Source organism: Puma concolor, chromosome B2 (assembly GCF_028749965.1).
Source record: "Puma concolor isolate L17-30 chromosome B2, mPumCon1.1.hap2, whole genome shotgun sequence".
NCBI lineage: Eukaryota > Metazoa > Chordata > Mammalia > Carnivora > Felidae > Puma > Puma concolor.
Genome location: NC_141671.1, coordinates 3,338,402 through 3,358,666, shown reverse-complemented (window position 1 = coordinate 3,358,666; position 20,265 = coordinate 3,338,402). Strand labels below are relative to the sequence as shown.

Below are 20,265 nucleotides of genomic sequence, written 5' to 3'. Positions count from 1 at the left end.
GCTTGACGCTGGATCCTACAGTCTTGCAAATCTAAATAAAGAGCTCATTTTACAAACTTCTCAAGAACGTGTGCATGCTTTAAAGAAAAAAAAATCACGTGATCTGAAAGAGAAATAATAGAAATCAATGGGCTGTTCACATAACATTCTTTTCAAATATTTATTGAGAGTATTTTTAAGTATACAGGTGAACGATGTGACAAATGTATACACTTGAGTAAGCACCACCCCCCCATCATGATCCAGAACACTTCTGTGTCTCCAGAAGGTTCCCTGTGTTCCCTTGCAGGCAGGATCCCTCTATAGAACATTTTAATGATTTCCCATTGAATATATGAAACCAGAAAAATTTTTTTTAAACCTTTATTTATTTTTGAGACAGAGAGAGACAGAGCATGAACGGAGGAGGGTCAGAGAGAGAGGGAGACACAGAATCTGAAACAGGCTCCAGGCTCTGAGCTGTCAGCACAGAGCCTGACGCGGGGCTCGAACTCACGGACCGCGAGATCATGACCTGAGCCGAAGTCGGATGCTTAACCGACTGAGCCACCCAGGCGCCCCGAAACCAGAAAATTTTTATTAACATATTTGGATCATTGATTCTATAATAAAAATCTATATGCTATTTTGTTAGAAGCTATGTCTCTTGGCATTTGTTAACCAACTTTAACTGATTTTGCCAATGAAAAATAACATTATTGACTCTTATGTATTCCAACTACCCCAAATGCCAGCTGCTTACCAAAATAACCATCATCTCATTACCTCATCAATGAATGGATTAAATTGAAGTTAATGGGGGGGTGCCTGGGTGGCTCAGTCGGTGGAGCGTGCAACTCTTGACCTCAGAGCTGTAGGTTCAAGCCCCACATTGGGTATAGAGATTACTTATTTTTTTTAAATTTTTTTAATGTTTATTTATTTCTGAGACAGACAGAGACAGAGCATGAGTGGGGAAGGGGCAGAGAGAGAGGGAGACACAGAATCCGAAGCAGGCTCCAGGCTCCCAGCTGTCAGCACAGAGCCTGATGCGGGGCCCGAACTCACAAAGCATGAGATCATGACCCGAGCCCAAGTCGGTCGCTCAACCAACTGAGCCCCCCGGGCGCCCCGGGTATAGAGATTACTTTAAAAAATAGAACATTTTAAAAATGAGAGCGGGCAGAGGAATTATTGAAAATATTGAAGTGAACAGGCTGAAATTTAATATGTTCATTTAAAACTTTTATCTATTTCTTTAAAAATATATGGCCCAGGGGTGCCTGGGTGGCTCAGTCGGTTAAGCATCCAACTTTTGATTTCAGCTCATGATCTCATGGTTCAAGTTCAAGGCCCACGTCGGGCTCTGTGCTGGCAACGTGGAGCCTGCTTGGGATTCTGTCTCTTTCTCCCTCTCTCTCTGCCCCTCTCCCACTCACACTGTTTCTGTCTCTCTGAAAATTAATAAACTTTAAAAAATAAAATAAAATAAAATATATGGCCCCGGGAACTTCAGTTAGGTAGATATTGTTAACTTCATACGTTTTTCCCCCCATAAATATTAACTGATCCTCTCAATGGGCCAGGCACTGTGCTAAGTACCAGAACACAGAAGCGTGGACTCTATCAAATATGACGTGGTCTGTGTATTAATTTAAAAAATAAAAGTGCAGGGGCGCCTGGGTGGCGCAGTCGGTTAAGCGTCCGACTTCAGCCAGGTCACGATCTCGCGGTCCGTGAGTTCGAGCCCTGCATCGGGCTCTGGGCTGATGGCTCAGAGCCTGGAGCCTGTTTCCGATTCTGTGTCTCCCTCTCTCTCTGCCCCTCCCCCGTTCATGCTCTGTCTCTCTCTGTCCCAAAAATAAATAAAAAACGTTGAAAAAAAAATTAAAAAATAAAAGTGCAACCTAAGAAATGCCTGGAGCATTGTTTTGCCACCCACCATACATATATATACACACACAGGCCAATGTCCCTGATGAATATAGATGCAAAAATTGTCAACGAAATATTAACAAACCAAATTCAACACTACATTAAAAGGATCATACACCATGATCAAATGGGACTTTTCCCTGGGATGCAAGGATGGTTTAACACACACAAATCAATAAACCACATTAATAGGATGAAAGACAAAACTCGTGTTATGATCTCAACAGATGCAGAAAAAGCATCAGACGAAACTCAACATGTTTTCATGATAGAAAACACTCACATCGGGTATAAGATGAACACACCTCAACATAATAAAGGCTGTATATGAGAAACATGCAGCCAACATCATACTCAATGGCAGAAGGTTGAAAGCTTTTCCATGGGGCGCCTGGGTGGCTCAGTCGGTTAAGCAGCTGACTGTGGCTCAGGTCATGATCTCATGGTCCGTGAGTTCGAGCCCTGCGTCGGTCTCTGTGCTGACAGCTCAGAGCCTGGAGCCTGCTTCTGTTTCTGTGTCTCCCTCTCTCTCTGCCCCTCCCCCATTCGTACTCTGTCTCTCTCTGCCTTTCAAAAATGAATAAATGTTTAAAAAAAAGAGAATGCTTTCCCTCTGGCATCGGGAACAAGGCAAGAGTGTCCCCTCTCACCATTCTTTTCAACACAGTACTGGAAGTCCTACCCAGTTAGGCAAGAAAATGAAACAAAAGGCATCCAAATCAGAAAGGAAGAAGGAAAATCATCTGTTTGTTGATGATATGATCTTGTATACAGAAAAGATGTCAAACACTCTCAAAAAATGGTTGGAATGGGAGCACCTGGGTGGCTCAGTCAGTGAAAAGTTTGACTCTTGATCTCAGCTCAGATCTTGATCTCAGGGCCGTGAGTTCAAGCACTGCGCTGGGCTCCACGCTGGGCACCTACTTAAAAAAAATTGAAGTTGGGGCGCCTGGGTGGCGCAGTCGGTTAAGCGTCCGACTTCAGCCAGGTCACGATCTCGCGGTCCGTGAGTTCGAGCCCCGCGTCAGGCTCTGGGCTGATGGCTCAGAGCCTGGAGCCTGTTTCCGATTCTGTGTCTCCCTCTCTCTCTGCCCTCCCCCGTTCATGCTCTGTCTCTCTCTGTCCCAAAAATAAATAGACGTTGAAAAAAAAAAAATTTAAAAAAAAAAGGAAAAAAAAAATTGAAGTTAATGGAAGTTTAACTTGTATTTTCCATTTCATGTTATTGAATACTAGCCTAAAGATTAGACAAATAACTTGTATACATTGCCATTATTTCTGTTGTCAGTGTATGGCTGTATTATAACTGTTGCCATATAATTTAGGGTATATTTTAAATTGTATTTGAATTTACACTGTTTAATAACAGCCGACTAAAACTAAATAGAAGTAAGTTTGGGGAGAGATGAGGGAATCAAGTTTCACAATTCATCATGTTTAGGTCATTTCTGGTTTCTTTCTCAGATGCTGTGGGTATCTCAAGGGAACTCAGATTTACTATCATCGTACCTTCTGACCTGAGGCCCAATCTCTTAAAATGATGTGAACTTATTAAAATATGGATAATTAGGATTCATTCATGAAGCATGATGACATGGTACTTTTAAAACCAAGTGCCGGGGCGCCTGGGTGGCGCAGTCGGTTAAGCGTCCGACTTCAGCCAGGTCACGACCCGTGAGTTTGAACCCCGCGTCGGGCTCTGGGCTGATGGCTCGGAGCCAGGAGCCTGTTTCCGATTCTGTGTCTCCCTCTCTCTCTGCCCCTCCCCCGTTCATGCTCTGTCTCTCTCTGTCCCCAAAATAAATAAAAAACGTTGAAAAAAAAATTTTAAAACCAAGTGCCAAATAATAAGAAATAGGCTCATCTGTGTGTCTTTCCTAATCTTCTACTGCTTTACTAGTATGTTCAAAGGAGAGAAGATAGTCTTCAAAAAGTACATGCTTAGATCCTGAAGAATTTATTCTTGTAAAACACCTTGAAAATCACTCTCTTCCCATGTTGTCTTTCCGTCTTAGATAAGATCTTGTGGTGTTGGAGATGAGGAAGTGAAGAGAAGCATAGTGATGGATGGGTGGCTCTGTGTTGGGGATGAGGAAGTGAAGCATAGTGGAATGAATGGCTCTGTTTAGGGGTTCAGCCATTTAAAAGATGTCCCTTTGCTTCTTCAGGTCCTCTGGAATTGTCTCTGTCACGGGTGGGAAGACTTATGTGATAGATACTTGGATTCCCGGCTTCTCTGAATAGAACTTGTGGAAATAGAATTTGGGGTGACCTTCTCAATAAAAAAAATTTCCTTAATTTTTATTTGGGTGCTTCTGTTTCCATTGGGGCACTCTTTTTTTTAAAATTTTTTATTCAAGTATACCTGGCATATGATGTTCTATTAGTTTCAGGGACACAACATAGTAATTCAATAATTCTATACACTGCGCAATGCTCACCATGATAAGAATAGTTACCAGCTGTCACCATACAACGTTATTACAAGGTTTTTCTACTATACTCCCTATGTTGTACTTTTCATCCCTGTGACATATTTGTTCTATAAGGGAATTTCTTTTTTTTTTTTTTAATTTCAGAAAGCTTCCGAAGATGAGAGCATAAAAAATCTGGCCAAAAATGTATTAATGAATGATGTAAGTATTTAAATGGAGTCTCTCTATAAAACACTGATAGAAAGCTGAAATATCAGAACTACACAGTACCCGCCCTCAAGTATCTTACAAAATTTATTGGGTAGTTTCTTGCTCACAATGCTAACTTGATCACCTTTCATGAAATATCAAGTCTTACTTAAACTTTCCTTGTTTTACCAGTGAAATCTTTGATCTCTGGTGATGACTGACATTTATGTAAAGTCATTAATATATTCATCACATTCACAGAATTTCTAGGTAGTGTGAGTTATCGGATGCTCAAAGGAATTTAACTCTGGCTGAAGGCTTTCTTAGACTGACTATGTCCATAGGGTCTTTCCGGAGTGTGTGGTCTTTTGATGTTTGATGAGACTTGTGCTCTGGGTAAAGATTTTGCTACATTCACCACATTCGTAAGGTTTCTTTCCAGGATGAGTTGTCTGATGTGTGGTAAGATTTGAACTCCGGCCAATGGCTTTCCCACACTGGCTACATTCATAGGGTCTCTCTCCAGTGTTTTTTTTTTCTGATGTTTGGCAAGATTTGAGCTCTGGCTAAAAGCCTTCCCCCATTGTGTTCATAAAGGTTCTTTCCAGTGTGGATTACTTGATGTAAGGCAAGGTGTGAACTCTGGCGCTTGGCTCTCTCACACTCATTACACCCGTAGGGTTTTTCTCCAGGATGTATTTGCCAATGCTGAATCAGAACTGACTGGTTTTAAAAGGCTTTCTCAGATTCATTACACTCACAGGGTTTCTCTTCAGTGTGTATTCTTCTGTTTAATAAGTGTTTAATGAGCCAGGGCTGAAGGACTTTTCATACTCATATGATTTCTCACCAGTATGAGTTCTCTGATGTTTAATAAGAGAAGAATTCTAGCTGAAAGTTTTTACACAATCATTGCATTTAAAGGATTTCTCTCCACTGTGGATTTTCTGATGCTGAGTAAAGGTTAGATTGTCACTGAAGACTTTCTGACTATTACATTCAGAAGATTTCTCTCTAAAATGAGATGATGAATGATGAGTCTTTAGATGACTATTAAGAAAATAATCATAACTGAACAATTTCCCACATTCCTTAGATTTGCATGGCTTCTCAACGCTGTATATTTGACGAGGTCTTGCTTTCTGCTTGAATATATCTTCAGTCTTATCACATTTATATGGTCTTTCCCTCCTATAGGAATTTTTTGTTGTGTAGTAAGAAATGGTTTTGCAAACTTTGTATGACTATCTTTTGTGGGTCCTTCCATTATTGCCCCCAAGGCTAAATCTTCTTCAAAAACATCTTGGTTTTCAATAGACTCCTTGGGCTCTAGACTATTTTCTCAACCTGAAGAAAATGTTAAAGATTCATGCCTTTTGTGCTGAGTGAAAAGAAACTGGTAAAGATGAAGGGATGTCATGAAATTAAATATGTTCACAGATATATATGGCTCTTACACTCTGAAACATGTCTTTGCATTTGATAGAACTCAGGGATGGGAAAGGAGAAAAGGTACGTTGGGACAAGAATGGTAGGGAAGGGGAGCACATCAATCTATATACAGAATTCAAAATGTGAGAGAAGGAAAGTGATCTGGTGGGAAGCATCATCAGAAATTAGCGACATACAAGACACACACACACACACACACACACACACACACACACACACACATTTCAAGTTAGTGTTTTCCTCTTCTTCAGATCAATATTCAGCAGGGGAACTGCTGAATCATAAAGTAGTTCTATTTTTAACTTTTTGAGGAGCCTCCATACTGTTTTCCACAGTGGATACACCAATTTACATTCCCATCAACAGTACGTGAGGGTTTGCTTTCCTTCACATCCTTACTAACATTTGTTATTTCTTTTCATTTTTTGGTAATAGCCATTCTAACGGATGTAAGGTGATAACCTCATTGTGGTTTAGATTCGCATTTCCCTGATGATGAGTGATGTTGAGCATCTTTTCATGTACCTGTTTCTTTGGAAACAGGAAAATGCCTCTGGAAAAATGCCTATTCAGATCTTCTGCCCATGTTTTAGTTGGGGTGTTTGGCTTGTTTGTTGTTGTTGTTGTTGCTTATTTGCATGTGGTTTTGTTCTTTTTTTCCTCTTGAGTTGCACGAATCCGTCATATATTTTGGGTAACAGCCTCTTACTACTTAAATGATTCGCAATTTTTTCCTCCCATTTAGTAGGTTGTCTTCTCATTTTGTTGGTGGTTTCCTTTGCTGTGTAGAAGCGTGTTAGTTTAATGTAGAGCCACTTGTTTATTCTTGCTTTTGTTGCTTTTGCTTTTGGTGTCAGATCCAAAAAATCATTGCTAAGACCTGTGTCAAGTAGCTTACTGCCTATGCCTTCTTCTAGGAGTTGTATGACTTCAGGTCCTGCAGTCAGGTCTTTACTCCGTTTGAGTTAAATTTTATGCATGGTGTGAGAGAGTGGTCCAGTTTCATTCTTTTGCACAGTCATAACCAGGAAGATTTATTATTATTTGTTCCACTATTGAGAAAGGACTCTTTCATCTCACCAACCCCGGCTCCTTGGGGAGACTCCTTGGGGGACAGGGCGAACATGCTGCCTATATCCAACTCTACCAACTGTACACAGAGTTACGCTCCCTTGACAAGCGGCATGTCATGCCTTGTTTGATGTGTTCAAGCACAGCCTGGATAGTTTTCCCGTGGGGTGTTAGAGAAAGGATTCAGTCATTGAAAAAGTGGTGGGGGCTAAATCTATAGTTCTCGCCAGGGGCAGTACAATCTCCCGGAAGTCATTTTGGAAATGGGCTGGGAGTTTCTAGTTGGCTCTATGATTAAAGGGTACAATGGCATTGTGTGGACAGGGACCAGATATACCAGATATTATGCACTATACCAAAAGCAGTCCCACACAATAAAAAATTGTACCTTCCTGTACGTGAACATAAACCTAAGTGCATTTTAAAATAAACATTATATACCTTTTGCATGTTTTTAACAAAGCCTGAATTTTCCAAGGAGGCAACTTCCAGATGCCAGATGTATTAAGATAAAAGAAGACTTTATTTTGCTCGGATATATACCATGAGTGATTCATTGATACAATGCTACTCATGGTATTTGGGTTGCCAATGCAAGAGGATGAGACACTCTCCCTGGTCTGCATTGTAGCTGTATATTCATGGTGATTTTATCTACATTTAGCCCTTGTTTGAACATATTAAATGCAAAGAAAAGTATAGACAATATTCAATTCAATATTGTCTTCCTTCTCTAAGCCAAATTTGTTCATTGTTTTTAGGTGCAAGCATTTGACACCCTCATTATGCAGTCATGCCCAAGCATTTACAAACCGAAACACATATTACTTTGTTATGCATTACTTTCCTTTTATTTCTTCATCTCATAATTACAGCATCGTATTGGTGGTGTTAAATTGCGTATGTGGTTTTACTTCTTTTTGAAATTTCAAGAAGACAAAGAGAATGTTATAAAATATTTATCATGTAAGGGTTTCACTGGGCTTGACTGGGTAGTGTACTCATGGTTTAGATGAATTCGAATGCATCTTCCAACATTGAGGTTCTGACAAATAATTTAGGGGGAAAATGAACACAGAGACTAAAAAATTATTTCGTGTATGATAAAAGCTGGGTTTTTATCTGAGAAAAACCAGGGTAGGGTCCTGATTTCACCCATCTCCCCGGCTCCCGGTGGGGTCTGGCGTCCAGGCTGGGCGAGGAAGCCTGTCTGTCCGGGGCGGGTCGGGGACGCCGGCATCGGGAGAACCAGCGACGCGCACCGGAAATGCCGCGTCCCGGCGCCCCTCCTCGGACCCAGGGGGACACCTTGGAGCGCGAAGCCTGGGGATCTGCGTCCTGCCCGGTGGTCCGGGTGCGCTGGGTAACACCGGGCACCCCTGCTCTGCGCTGCGCCGTGTGGAAGGCACAGAGGCGCTCAGGGCCCCCGACGCCTCCCTCAGCCTCGCGCCCGACGGGAGGGGCCGAGCGCTGGGGCGCAGGCGCAGAGCCGCCCGCGCCGCCCGCGCGCCCCGCCCGCTCCGTCCGGCGGCGGCTCGTCAGCGCAGGGTGAGGCCGCGTCCGCGCAGCCGGGCTCCACCCGGAGCGCGAGCGCCGAGGCGCCGCTACCCCGCAAACCGGGGAGCGTGGGAGCCGACGCGAGGGCTCCCCGCTAACCCTTCCGGCTTCCTCGAGCGCCGCGCGCACTCCGGTTCCGTCACCGCGCGGGCCCGGCCCCGGGTGTGTCCCGGCGCGCGGCCGGAGGCGGCCGGTGAGTGCCGCGCGCGGGGCCCGGGGCCGGGCCTGGAGGCTCCGGGGAGCGGTGTCGCGGAGAGCACGGGTGGTGTGGCCGCGGGGGCGGGGACGCTGGCTGCGGAGGGCCGGGGTGGGGGTGGGGGGCAGGCTGGTCCTGGGGCTGCGCGGTCGGCGGGGGGGGGGGGGGGGGGGTGGTCTCGGGGTGCGTCCCCGCCACCAGCTCAGGACCCGAGTTGCGTTCCGCTCCCCTCTGGGCTCAGCCGGGCGACCGGGTTGTCCCCGGTGCTTGCCGTGTGCCGGTCACTGGTCCAAGCGTTTTTCCACCTGGACCGACTCCTCTTATCCTCGCATTAACCCCGTGACATGCACTGTTCTTGCTCCCATGTTGCAGATGAGGAAACTGAGGCACAGAGATGAAGCACCTTCCATGACGTTACAGATCTTGTGAGTAGTAGTCCCCATTTTGTGGTTCCGATGGTGACGGTTCGTACTTTGATATGGTAGTTTATTAATTGGTGGAGGTATTGACAAATTCTGTGCATCGAATCGTGTGATCTGCTATTATTTTGAGCCGGTTTCCCCGAACGCTGTTGCCTGAAGACCATCTTGCAGTCGGTCTCAGGACTTCGCCCCCGTTCTAGGGTTGAACTGAGGCTGCCCAGGCCCTCGTGCCGATTCCTTTGCGCGCTGGCAAAGACTCCAGCAAGCGGTCCAGCTGAAATACTACAAAACAGAGCACTTGGAGAAGAGCTGTTCCAGAACCTTCCGAACCGGCTTCCTCCCGAATGACATAAATTTTTAACACTGAAGGGAGCAGAGCTAAGCGAGCCTTCTTGCTGGATTCCAAGTTGATTCTAAGAAGAAGTGGCATGGGCAGAAGAATTTCGGATGGTTAGGGTAACAGGAGGTGGCCAGCGCTGGGAAGATTGGGGCGCTTGTGACTGCTCTGCTTGAGAAAAGGATTTGGAAGGGATGCAGGATCCATGAAGCAGGGAGGTGATCCGGAAAAGGAGAGGATGAGGAAGGAAGGAGGAAAGGAGAAAAAAAGGAGAAAAGGAGAGGATGAGGAAGGAAGGAGGAAAAGAGAATATGGAAGGCGACTTCCCACACTATGGTCGCGAAATCCCTTGGAGGGAAATCTGGGTAAGGGCATGGCCCTAACCTTGGGGACATCCAATGACCTGCCCTCTCTGAAATCTGGGGGTTCCTCCCTGAGACTTGGGTCACACAGCCCAGTCATGCCTTGGTGTGCATCCTCCAAAGCCGGGATCTGTCCAGGCTCTAGAGCAGCAGCCGCTGGAGGGGACCTCACCAGTTCTCTGAGAGCAACTTCCCTTTTTTATTTATTTTTTAATGTTTATTCATTTTGTTTTGGTTTTTTTTTATTTTTTTTTTTAACGTTTATTTATTTTTTTTTTGGGACAGAGAGAGACAGAGCATGAACGGAGGAGGGGCAGAGAGAGAGGGAGACACAGAATCAGAAACAGGCTCCAGGCTCTGAGCCATCAGCCCAGAGCCTGACGCGGGGCTCGAACTCCCGGACCGCGAGATCGTGACCTGGCTGAAGTCGACCGCTTAACCGACTGCGCCACCCAGGCGCCCCTATTTTTTAATGTTTATTCATTTGGAAAGAGAGGGACAGAGCACAAGCAGGGGTGGGGTGGAGAAAGAGGGGGACACAGAATCTGAAGCACGCTCCAGGCTCCGAGCTGTCAGCACAGAGCCCGACGTGGAGCTTGAACTCACAAACCGCGAGATCATGACCCGAGCCGAAGTTGGATGCTCAACCGACTGAGCCACCCAGGTGCCCCTGAGAGCAACTTCCCTTAAGTGTGCACCAGCACAATTTTAAAATTACTTCATTTGCGGTATGTCTCCTTGTGTTGTGTCTGATATTCCTTATTATAAATGCTTTGCTACCTTTTAACTTGTAACATTAACAGCTTTGTGAGAAAAGCAGGTAGTAGTTACACCGTTTTACAGTGTGGGACCAGATTTTCAGGAAGGCGAGTGACCCGCCCAGGGATGCACAGCCCTGTGATGGTGGAGCGGTGGCAGCTGCCTTCTGTATTGATCCCCAGGAGGAAGTAAGAGACTGCCAGTCGCTCACACCCTCGTGTGAGGAAATTGACAGAGAGGCTGGATTATATGCCTCCATTCACCTAGAGAGTTTAGGAAGAGTCTAGGCTTGGCCCAGATCCACCTCCTTTACCTTTGGTCATTAAAGAGTTAGGGACTTAAGGTCAGACATCCGTGTGTATTGTCCTGTTTCTGTCTCTGGGAGGAGGAAGGATTGCTTTTAGGCATTTGTTTTACCTCGTAACCCTTAAGGTTGCGTTCAGCTAGCCAGAGGTGGTCATTGCTAGACCAGTGGTTCTGGCTGCCCAGGAGAAGACCTCTGCCAGCTTTGCTTTTGGACAAACAGAAAGCCAGGAGGAAGTAGAAGAGGGAAAGGCAGCTGTCTGTCCTACTAGAAGAGCTACAGCCCATGTAAGGGAAGGATTCTTTTCTGAACGTCTGTCACCTCACCAAGCAGGGGATACATTTATTTCTCTTTTCAAGAACTTCCTTCAGGTGACTCTGCCCAATTTTGCCCCGGATGGGACTCGCCATTGTTTGCCTGCCGACCGCCCTTAATGTCTCGCTCTCCACTCCTTTGCTCTGTTTCGTCATCAGGTGATTGAAGAACACAGCCTCTTGGCCTGTTTCTTGAATGGTTTCATCTGACACATGGACCTTAGGCTCTCACATTTCTCTGGTGCTTTGAAAAAGACAAGGTTCATTCTAGTCTCATCCCCTTAGTCTAGGCAGACAGTGTCCCTTAGCTTTTGGGACCTAAAATTAAACTCCAGGAATCCGAGACCTTTGGACCAAAATCAAGTCTAACATCTTCATTTGACATATGGAGAGACATAAAACCAGATTGGTGGTTTTCCCCAGGTTTTTATATAGCTACCAACAGAGCTGTGACCAAATTCCAGATTACCTGGTGAATGCTTACACCACAGGGCTTCCATCTGGTACTTTGCCGATTCCTGCCAAGGATGCCACCTGCACTGTGGGCCGGCGGATTTGATCCTCAGGCTGCAGGGTTAGGGCTTGAGGGTGCTTGGGACTTACTGCAGCCTCTCAGGGTGATCACCTTTTAGAGGCAGGCACTCTCTAAACCTCCATGTTGCTCTGCGGTCAAGGTCATGCTGGTATCCTGGTATCTGTGGAGGTTAGTTTCTTGGCCTTTTAGGGGCCACAGGAGTAAAAAGTGCAACTGAGGCATTCCTCCTTAGTGAGCCTGAGTCTAGCATTTATCACTTGGCCTTGGGCCAATTACTTAACCTCTCTGTACCTCAAATTCTTCCTGTGTTGTATTGTGGGAATAATCATAGCATCCCTCTCACTGATGGGAGGCATAAATGAGTCAACATTCATAAAAATGCTCACAATAAGCAGACACAAAAGACCTCAAGAGCTTCCAAGTTAAGTTCCTTTTTTTATTTTTTTTATTTTATTTATTTATTTAAAAAAAATTTTTTTTAACGTTTATTTTTGAGACAGAGAGAGACAGAGCATGAACAGGGGAGGTGCAGAGAGAGAGGGAGACAAAGAATCTGAAATAGGCTCCAGGCTCTGAGCTGTCAGCACAGAGCCCGACGCGGGGCTCGAACTCATGGACTGTGAGATCATGACCTGAGCCGAAGTCAGACGCTTAACCGACCAAGCCACTCAGGCGCCCCAAGTTCCTTTTTTTAAAAAATTTTTTTAAATGTCTTAGTTTTGAGAGAGAGAGAGCGCGTGCGCAAGTAGGGGGAGGTGCAGAGACAGAGGGAGACACAGAATCCAAAGCAGGCTCCAGACTCTGAGCTGTCAGCATAGAGCCCGACGCAGGGCTTGAACTCACAAGCCGCGAGATCGTGACCTGAGCCGAAGCCGGATGTTTAACCAAGTGAGCCACCCAGGCGCTCCAAATTCCTTTTTTTAATGTTTATTTATTTTTGAGACAGGGAGAGACAGAGCATGAATGGGGGAGGGGCAGAGAGAGAGGGAGACACAGAATCTGAAACAGGCTCCGGGCTCTGAGCCGTCAGCCCAGAGCCCGATGCGGGGCTCGAACTCACGGACCGTGAGATCATGACCTGAGCCGAAGTCGGACGCTTAACCCACTGAGCCACCCAGGCGCCCCCAAATTCCTTTTTTTAATGTAGAAACGTTCCCCAGTGGGGTTTCTATGTATCGGTCACACATGCCACATATACAAACGTAAAATGCATGGTACAGTTACACATGCAGTGAGCTTATTTGAAATGCCAAAACAACTACATTTGGCGACACTTGTACAACCGGAACAAATGAATTGATTTCTAGATGCCCTGATATAACACTGGCTCCTTGTACCAACCGCCAAGGCATTAGTGAGTGTGAGGGAGACACTTGACCTCAAACTGGCCATCTCCTTTGAATTCTGTCCTAGTTCTTTCTCTGTTCAGGATACTCTGTTTACTTTAGATAGCCTATGTTTGCATGGTTCTAAGAAAATTTATAAAGATCTTCAAATTTCAGATCTTCCTGGTTGAGGGGAAAACCTTAAACAAATCCCCCCAAACCTAAACATTTTCTCAACAGTGTCTCTTCTCCAGGATGGACTACAATATGTAATAACGTGGTCACATTCCACTACGGACAGAAGTCCCATTTCCACATCACCTTTGTGGCCGTGCGGGTGCTCTCATATGTCCAAGGGCTTCTGCTGGGGACGAGGACTTGGCTTTAGAGGCTTTGTGATTTACCTGCTGTGACACGCACGTGCAACTGTTACCATTTTCGTTCCATTTCGCTAGAGAAGTATTTCTCCTCATTTCAGACCTGCCGTCCCCTTCATCATCCTGAAGTAAAACTTACAAACAATAGTAATGACCTGTAGATGTAACTTCCGAAATATCAACACGTTACCTATGACATAAAGGAAAGTAACTTATTAGGATAGTACTATTGCAGCACTTAAAGGCTGGATGAAGTAGGTGGCAGCATCTATAGAATCACTGTGCAGACAACAGCTACAAATACAGCCCGGTAAACCAATGTCACGTCTGTGAATTCAATACCGTGAGTGGTTTGAGTTTCCTGGAATGGTGAACACTTCCTAGTATCCAAAGAAAAAGAAGTGTATTTCCTTAATTTTCCAATATATATCAAAGCTGCGCAACATATTTTGTATCTGTATGTAAAGCAGCGTTAGGTGACTATTAACAACTTTTTTGAAAGTCTCACAGGATCGGGAACATTTTTTGTTTTGCAGGAATGCCCATTATCCCTGACCTGCACTAAATTCCAATAGCACCATCCAGTCAACGGGACAGTGAAAAAGAAAAAAACAAAAAAACGCTCACCGATTCCCCAAACTTTCCCGAGGAGGATTACTGTAATAAGACAGAGAAGTAGCAGTGAACCGCCAACAAAGTAATGCTAGAGTAGCTAAAGGGTCTGGGCCGCAAAGGGGGGCAAAGTCCGGTTAAGGGGGGAGGCATCAGGTGTGCAACTGGATTTGTGCCGCAAGGATCAAAAAAAGTTAGTCTCTTATTCAGCCTGGTGGTAGGGCTTCCGTGTTCCCTGTTTCCAGCTGAAAGGCAGGTTTTTGGCAAAGCTGGATACAGACGGCATCACCCTGGATACGGACAGCAGCCCTCTTGGATACAGACGGCATCATCACACTGCCCTCGAGGCTCACCCTGCGTGACTTCTTGGTGGGTGTCCTCCATTCACCTTCACATCTGGGAGGTTCCTGGTCTACGAGAAAGGAAATACCTGTGAAACCAGATCATCTCCTAACCCGGCAGATGTGTGAGCAGAGGCATTAGGGGGAACGTTACACGGTTTGCAGCCTGTTGTCAAGCACAGGGGCTGCAGATGAGTCCACGAGAGAATGGCTTAAAGAAGAAGCTTCAGTGGGGAAACTTGGGAGCCCAGAGATGGGGGAGAAGAAAAGGCGCAGATCCCCACATTCTCCCATTTTCCCAGCAGGAAGGTTGTGGCAGCCGGGGTGCTCCGCCGGTCACTCGGCACGGGTTAGCGTCCCGGGAGAGGGCCTTGCCGCTCTTCCCTTACGAGCCAGTGTAAGCACAGCCCTGTCGGCCGGGGGGGGTAAGTAGACCGCTTGGTGCCAGGCAGTCTGTGGGGTGCCGGCTGTTTAACAGGGCGCGTCTGAGAAGCTAGCCGCCTAGTACCTGGGAGCCTTGAGATCCTTGGGAAGTGCCGGCCCTGCCGGCAGCAGGAAGTCTGTGGGAAGCCGAGCTTATGTTCTAGACCCTCCTACGTGAGGAATGTCGGGTGGGGGGGAGGCTGGTTTCAGCCAGCACATTTCTCAGGCCACTTAGAGTAGGTTTCTAAGGTTCTTTGGGGACAGTTCTACTTGTTAACTTATAAGAACTTACTAAATACAAATGTCTGGGCCCCATATCATACCTGCTAGGCCTGAGGCAAAGCCAAGATATCTCGAGCAACAAGCTCTAGAAGGGATTCTGATGCGGATGTGTATAACCTTTTGGAGCCCAGTTTTAGCTCCTGTCACACAGCCGTTTTCGCCAGCCCCTCCTGCCACAGCCTCTGAAAGTTGGCAGTGTCTTTTCTGTACATCGAAGCATTAAGACCGAGCTCTGACAAGCCCTGTGTTACATCATTTCCCATCAGCCGGAATCCCAGCATGTGAACTGCACGTGGTCATTCGGTCGGAGGGAGGACAGCGGTGGATGCTGGATCTTCAGTGACCGAAAATCCCTGTCTAGGTGAGTGATATCATTGAAAAGACTGCCAATGTGATACTTAGGAGACGTCAGGTCTAGTCTAAGCTCTTGTAATTCGCCAGGTGACTGAAGCTACCCAGTCTGCTTTCTGTTTGTCAGATGTGAGCTGGCCTAGATGACCTCTGTGGAGATGAACTCGGATAGTCTCGGGTAGTAGACTTGCTCAGAAGAACACCTAAACCGGTTGGAGGGAGGGCTGGGGGACCCGTGGCAGTGGCAGTGCTGTAGTTACTTAAATCCTGTTGTCTCTCAGGGCCAAGAAAATGATTGCATTCACGCTTGATAGAGTCATCCTGCACTTTTTGCTTTTTCAGAGGGGGTCTCTTCTACACTGAGTCTGTTCTCACCCCTTCCCTTCTTCCCATTTACTACCACTCGTCGGCTGCAGTAACTAACAGCTCATTTTCCTTTCGAAGCCCTGCTCTCCGCTCATCAGCTGGTCTACCTGCTCATTTCCATTTTTTGGGCTCAGCATAGCACCCGCCTCCCTCCCCCTGTTTCTTGATGTCTCTGTGCTCACCATGCCTATTATAGGATCTCAGCCTGCTATCTCTTCTGTCCCTGTTCACTTCCCTTCAACTGTCCCTTTTTATTTTCTCCCCGTAGAAAGCTGACACTAGGTGTGAATTGCAAATTTGCTGTCTTTTTTTTTTTTTTCCCTGATGGCTTCTTTCCCTTGGTCTCCACACTAGAGGCAGGTGAGGCAGGTGACGTTTGCACTTTAAATGTCTTTCAGATAGGGAGATTTGAACTGAGCCAAAGCATCAACACCATTCAGGCTATTGCCGAAGAATAGAGTTTTCAGGGTCAGCAATGGAAGGTCTCAGAGGGAAGACCCAAGGTCGTACGAATGAAGAAGCCTGTAAAAGTGGGGGCCAGTTGTCAAGGCAGACAAAATGTCCCGTACGGAAGACATCTTCTTTTGGGAAAACAGCGATCAGAAAAGTGTCGGTGACCCTCAAGGAAATTTTCACGAGGGAGAGAGGTCCCGAATCTAGTGAATTTAGCCCGAGCTCAGAAGTTAATACCCAGCAGAAAACTCCAGAGGGAGCTAGATCCCCCATATCTAGGAAACACTTCGAAGACAATTCAGACTTAATTAAACACCAAAAACTCTTCCCACAGAAGAAACCCTGTAAATGCAATGAATGTGGCAAAGCCTTCAGTTACCAGTCAGACCTTATGGTCCACAGTAGAACTCATGGTGGAGAAAAGCCTTTTGAATGCCACGAGTGTGGGAAAACCTTCAGCCGAAGCACACACCTTCTCGAACATCAGAGAACTCACACCGGAGAGAAGCCGTATGAATGCGGTGAGTGTGGAAAGGCTTTCAGCCGGAGTACTCACCTTAGTCTACACCGGAGGATCCACACGGGAGAGAAACCGTATGAATGCGGTGCGTGCGGGAAAGCCTTTAGCCGAAGCACTAACCTCAGTCAGCATCAGCGAACTCACACCCAAGAAAGACCTTACAAATGTAACGAGTGCGGGAAAGCCTTCGGTGACCGGTCAACCGTAATTCAGCATCAGCGCATACACACCGGCGAGAACCCGTACGCGTGTCGCGAATGCGGGAGAGCTTTCAGCTGGATCTCCTCCCTCGTTGAGCACCAGAGGACGCACACCGGGGACAGCCCCTACGCGTGCAGCGGCTGCGGGAAGGTGTTCAGCAGAAGCTCGTCCCTTAGCGAACACCAGAGGATCCACACCGGAGAAAAGCCCCATGAGTGTGGAGAGTGCGGGAAGGGCTTCGGTCGGAGCTCCTCCCTCATCATTCACCAGAGAACTCACACGAGAGAGAAGCCGTACAAATGTAATGACTGTGGGAAAGCCTTCAGTCAGAGTTCAACTCTCATCAGACATCAGCAGCTTCACGCGAAAGGGTAATATCTGAGCTCTCGTTGATGGCAGTGCAAGAGCACACAGCGTGACTTCCTGTCGCTACACGTCTTGGGAGTCCCCCGCTCTACTAGCTGGCCAGAAGCCAATTTCAAGTTAGCCTTCCTGCCTTCCTTCCTTGATGCTCAAAGGACTGATCAAGACAAGGGGATGACTTTCAGAAGCCAACACGTTCCATCCCCTATTCTGGAGGACTCCAGACTTAGAGTATAGACCTCCTACCTGACACCTTGTATTTGCTCACTTTATCTGTTCCGCAGGGCTTGGCTCCCTGAACGGTCAGTGAACCTTCTGTTTCCCGACCACGTCAGCCCCTTTACTTAAGAGGAAATCCTGTGTGTGTGTGTGTGTGTGTGTGTGTGTGTGTGTGTGTGTGTGTGTGCGCGCGCGCGTGTGTGAGAGAGAGAGACAGAGAGAGAGAGAGAGAGAGAGAGATGCTGGCTCTAGTCACAGAAGAGAAGGAGCTGGCTTCAGAACAGGACAAAACACTCCCACTGGTTTGGTGATAATAGCGTTGAGGCAAATTCAGTCCCTCATCTTATAAGGACGGATTTTTCTCTTAGACCTTTTTTTGCTGTAGCGTATTTTCCTCAAAGTATAAACCATGGTTCTACTAATGTGCTTAAGTAATCCTAGTAGTATTTTATGTCTTCCTTACCAAGAATGTCCTGACACTTAACGTTTAATTTTTCCATTATTTAGAAAAAATGCTGCCCTAGTTTTTAAATTTTTCTTTTGTTTACAGACTTCATGAAGCTTCAGCCCTCTGGCCCTAATGCTCACTGATCCTGTAGAGCTGATCTCAAGGACAAATTCAGTGCCTATTTCTTAGTCTTTTTCCTACTTGACATTTGCAGAATTGGCACTTTTGGCCACCCTTAGGCCTTAACATTTGCGCTTCTGCTGGGATCCATGATTGTGTGCTGATCCACACTTTCCCTACCTCCCAACGTTCTCTGATTAACAGTGATGAGCTCTATAACTTTGGGCAAGAATTAGACCAGAATAGTCTCATTTCATCGGGCCATAATACTTGAGGTTATTCAATGAGGTTGTAAGCTTCTTGAAGACACAAACCTTTCTTTAGATCCCTTTAAAGCATCCAAAGTGCTGAGCAGTCCCTAAATGCCCTGTGATTATTGCCCACCTTATCCCAGGTAATCAGTTGGCTAGGTTTTATCTGAAATGGCTTACGAGTTGATTTCTCTCTCTGTTCTTAACTGCTGCTGCCGGGGCCTCAGGAGTTTGGGCCCAGATTGTGAGAGTAAACACCATTGCCCTTGTCTCCCTGTCTCCAACTCGATGCCTGACTAAACAATCACCTTGTCTGAAGAGTCCACAGTTCTCATTGTTCCTGGGAAAAAGGTCAAACTGTAACTTCAAGGCCTTCCACAGTTAGGTCCATTTCCTTATTTTCCATTACTGCCCGGTATCCGTGGGCAGACCTGTCCTTTTTGTCCCTACCACACCCTCTGTTCACACTTGGCTTCTTTTCAAACTATTCTGTGGCACCCTTTTACACTTCCTGCTTTTTTCCTTGTGTCTCTGCAAATCCTATCCACACTCAAGTCTGCCCCCACTGACACTCTTAGTTCCCCACCTGAGAAGTCCTTTGCAGAAGGGGCGCCTGGGTGGCTCAGTCGGTTGAGTGTCTGACTTCAGCTCAGGTCATGATCTCGTGGTTCGTGAGCTTGAGACCCGTGTCCGGCTCTGTGCTGACAGCTCAGAGTCTGAAGTGTGCTTCAGATTCTGTGTCTCTCTCTCTCTCTGCCCCTCCCCCACTCACACTCTCTCTCAAAAATAAACATTAAAAAAGAAGTCCTTTGCAGTGATGGTTTGCGTGTATTTTCCTACATTACACACTTTCTTATTCTGTTCTCAGATCCTTTCAGGTGCTTTTTTTCCATAAACTTTTGAAGTTAGAAATTGTCTTAAATCTCTTAGAAGCCCCATCTAACACATGGTACAATGCAGGTCTGCACTCTCGTTTTAATCTAAACCAGGAGGGTTTAATTTAATAGTGCAGTGTCTTTAGTCTTTTGACTGGTGAGATGACCTCATAAATATTTTGGTCCTTTTTGTCCTACTTTGAATTATGTAAATTCACTCTTGGGACTAAGTGTCCTTTAGAGCTCTGGGATGCTGGCGTCTTGGCTTTCCATCTCGTGGGACTGTTGTAAGGAACAAATGAAATGAGTTTATTCATGTAAAGTGATGAAAACAGTGGCTGACAAAGTAAGCGCTCAATAAATGCTAATTGTTATCATTCTACTGCTTCACATTGGCCTGTAGCCTTTCATTTCATCCCCTGCAGGGTCTGTAAATCCATTACCAGAAATGGAAGCCTGGGATCACCATCCATTAGATTAGGAGACATTTCTTCTAACCTCAGTAATAGTCAAGAGCCGTCTATTATATTACAACTCTATTATGGACTCAAGATAGCTTACAACATATGGTAAAATAGAAAAACAAACACACATACAAATCAGCATTAGGGAAAGGAGAAAGCCTGGAAGACCAAGATCAGGACAACTTTTGGCATGCTTGAGTCATCCAGATAGGGATACAAACTGAGCATTCTGGCAACTAACGTGAGTAAAGTGAATAGAGCATTTGCTTACTTAGTATTTGGAAAGAAAAAAAAAAAGTCCATTCTTCAAGGAAAACAAACCTTTCCTAATAGATTTAAGATGCATTTCTCCATTGGTCTGCATGTAATTATACAATACATTTGGTAACAAAAAAATGAAAACCAATATATTCTCCACAGCACCTAG

At 45.9% G+C, this 20,265-nt stretch overlaps 2 protein-coding genes and 1 pseudogene across 6 annotated transcripts in view; 1 reads left to right on the top strand and 2 right to left on the bottom strand.

Annotated features, from left to right (window-relative positions):
• Window positions 1-20,265, bottom strand: part of LOC147580609 (histone H2B type 1-C/E/F/G/I) — a 505,297-nt gene that overhangs the window by 192,757 nt on the left and 292,275 nt on the right. The gene's annotated exons all lie outside the window — the stretch shown is intronic.
• On the bottom strand, window positions 4,871-7,116 carry LOC147580626 (uncharacterized; annotated as a pseudogene).
• ZNF391 (zinc finger protein 391) lies at window positions 8,566-19,764 on the top strand. Of its 5 annotated transcripts, none has more exons than XM_086705756.1 (4): window positions 8,566-8,811; window positions 9,187-9,239; window positions 14,808-15,568; window positions 16,323-19,764. In XM_086705756.1, exon 4 carries the CDS (start codon window positions 16,400-16,402, stop codon window positions 17,471-17,473), a length of 1,074 nt encoding a protein of 357 aa, XP_086561882.1. In that variant the 5' UTR covers window positions 8,566-8,811; window positions 9,187-9,239; window positions 14,808-15,568; window positions 16,323-16,399; the 3' UTR covers window positions 17,474-19,764. The 5 variants fall into 5 exon arrangements, with proteins under 5 accessions (XP_086561882.1, XP_086561883.1, XP_086561885.1 ...); XM_086705757.1 differs by having other exon boundaries at window positions 14,805-15,568; XM_086705759.1 differs by lacking the exons at window positions 8,566-8,811; window positions 9,187-9,239 and adding an exon at window positions 10,405-10,663 and having other exon boundaries at window positions 14,805-15,568.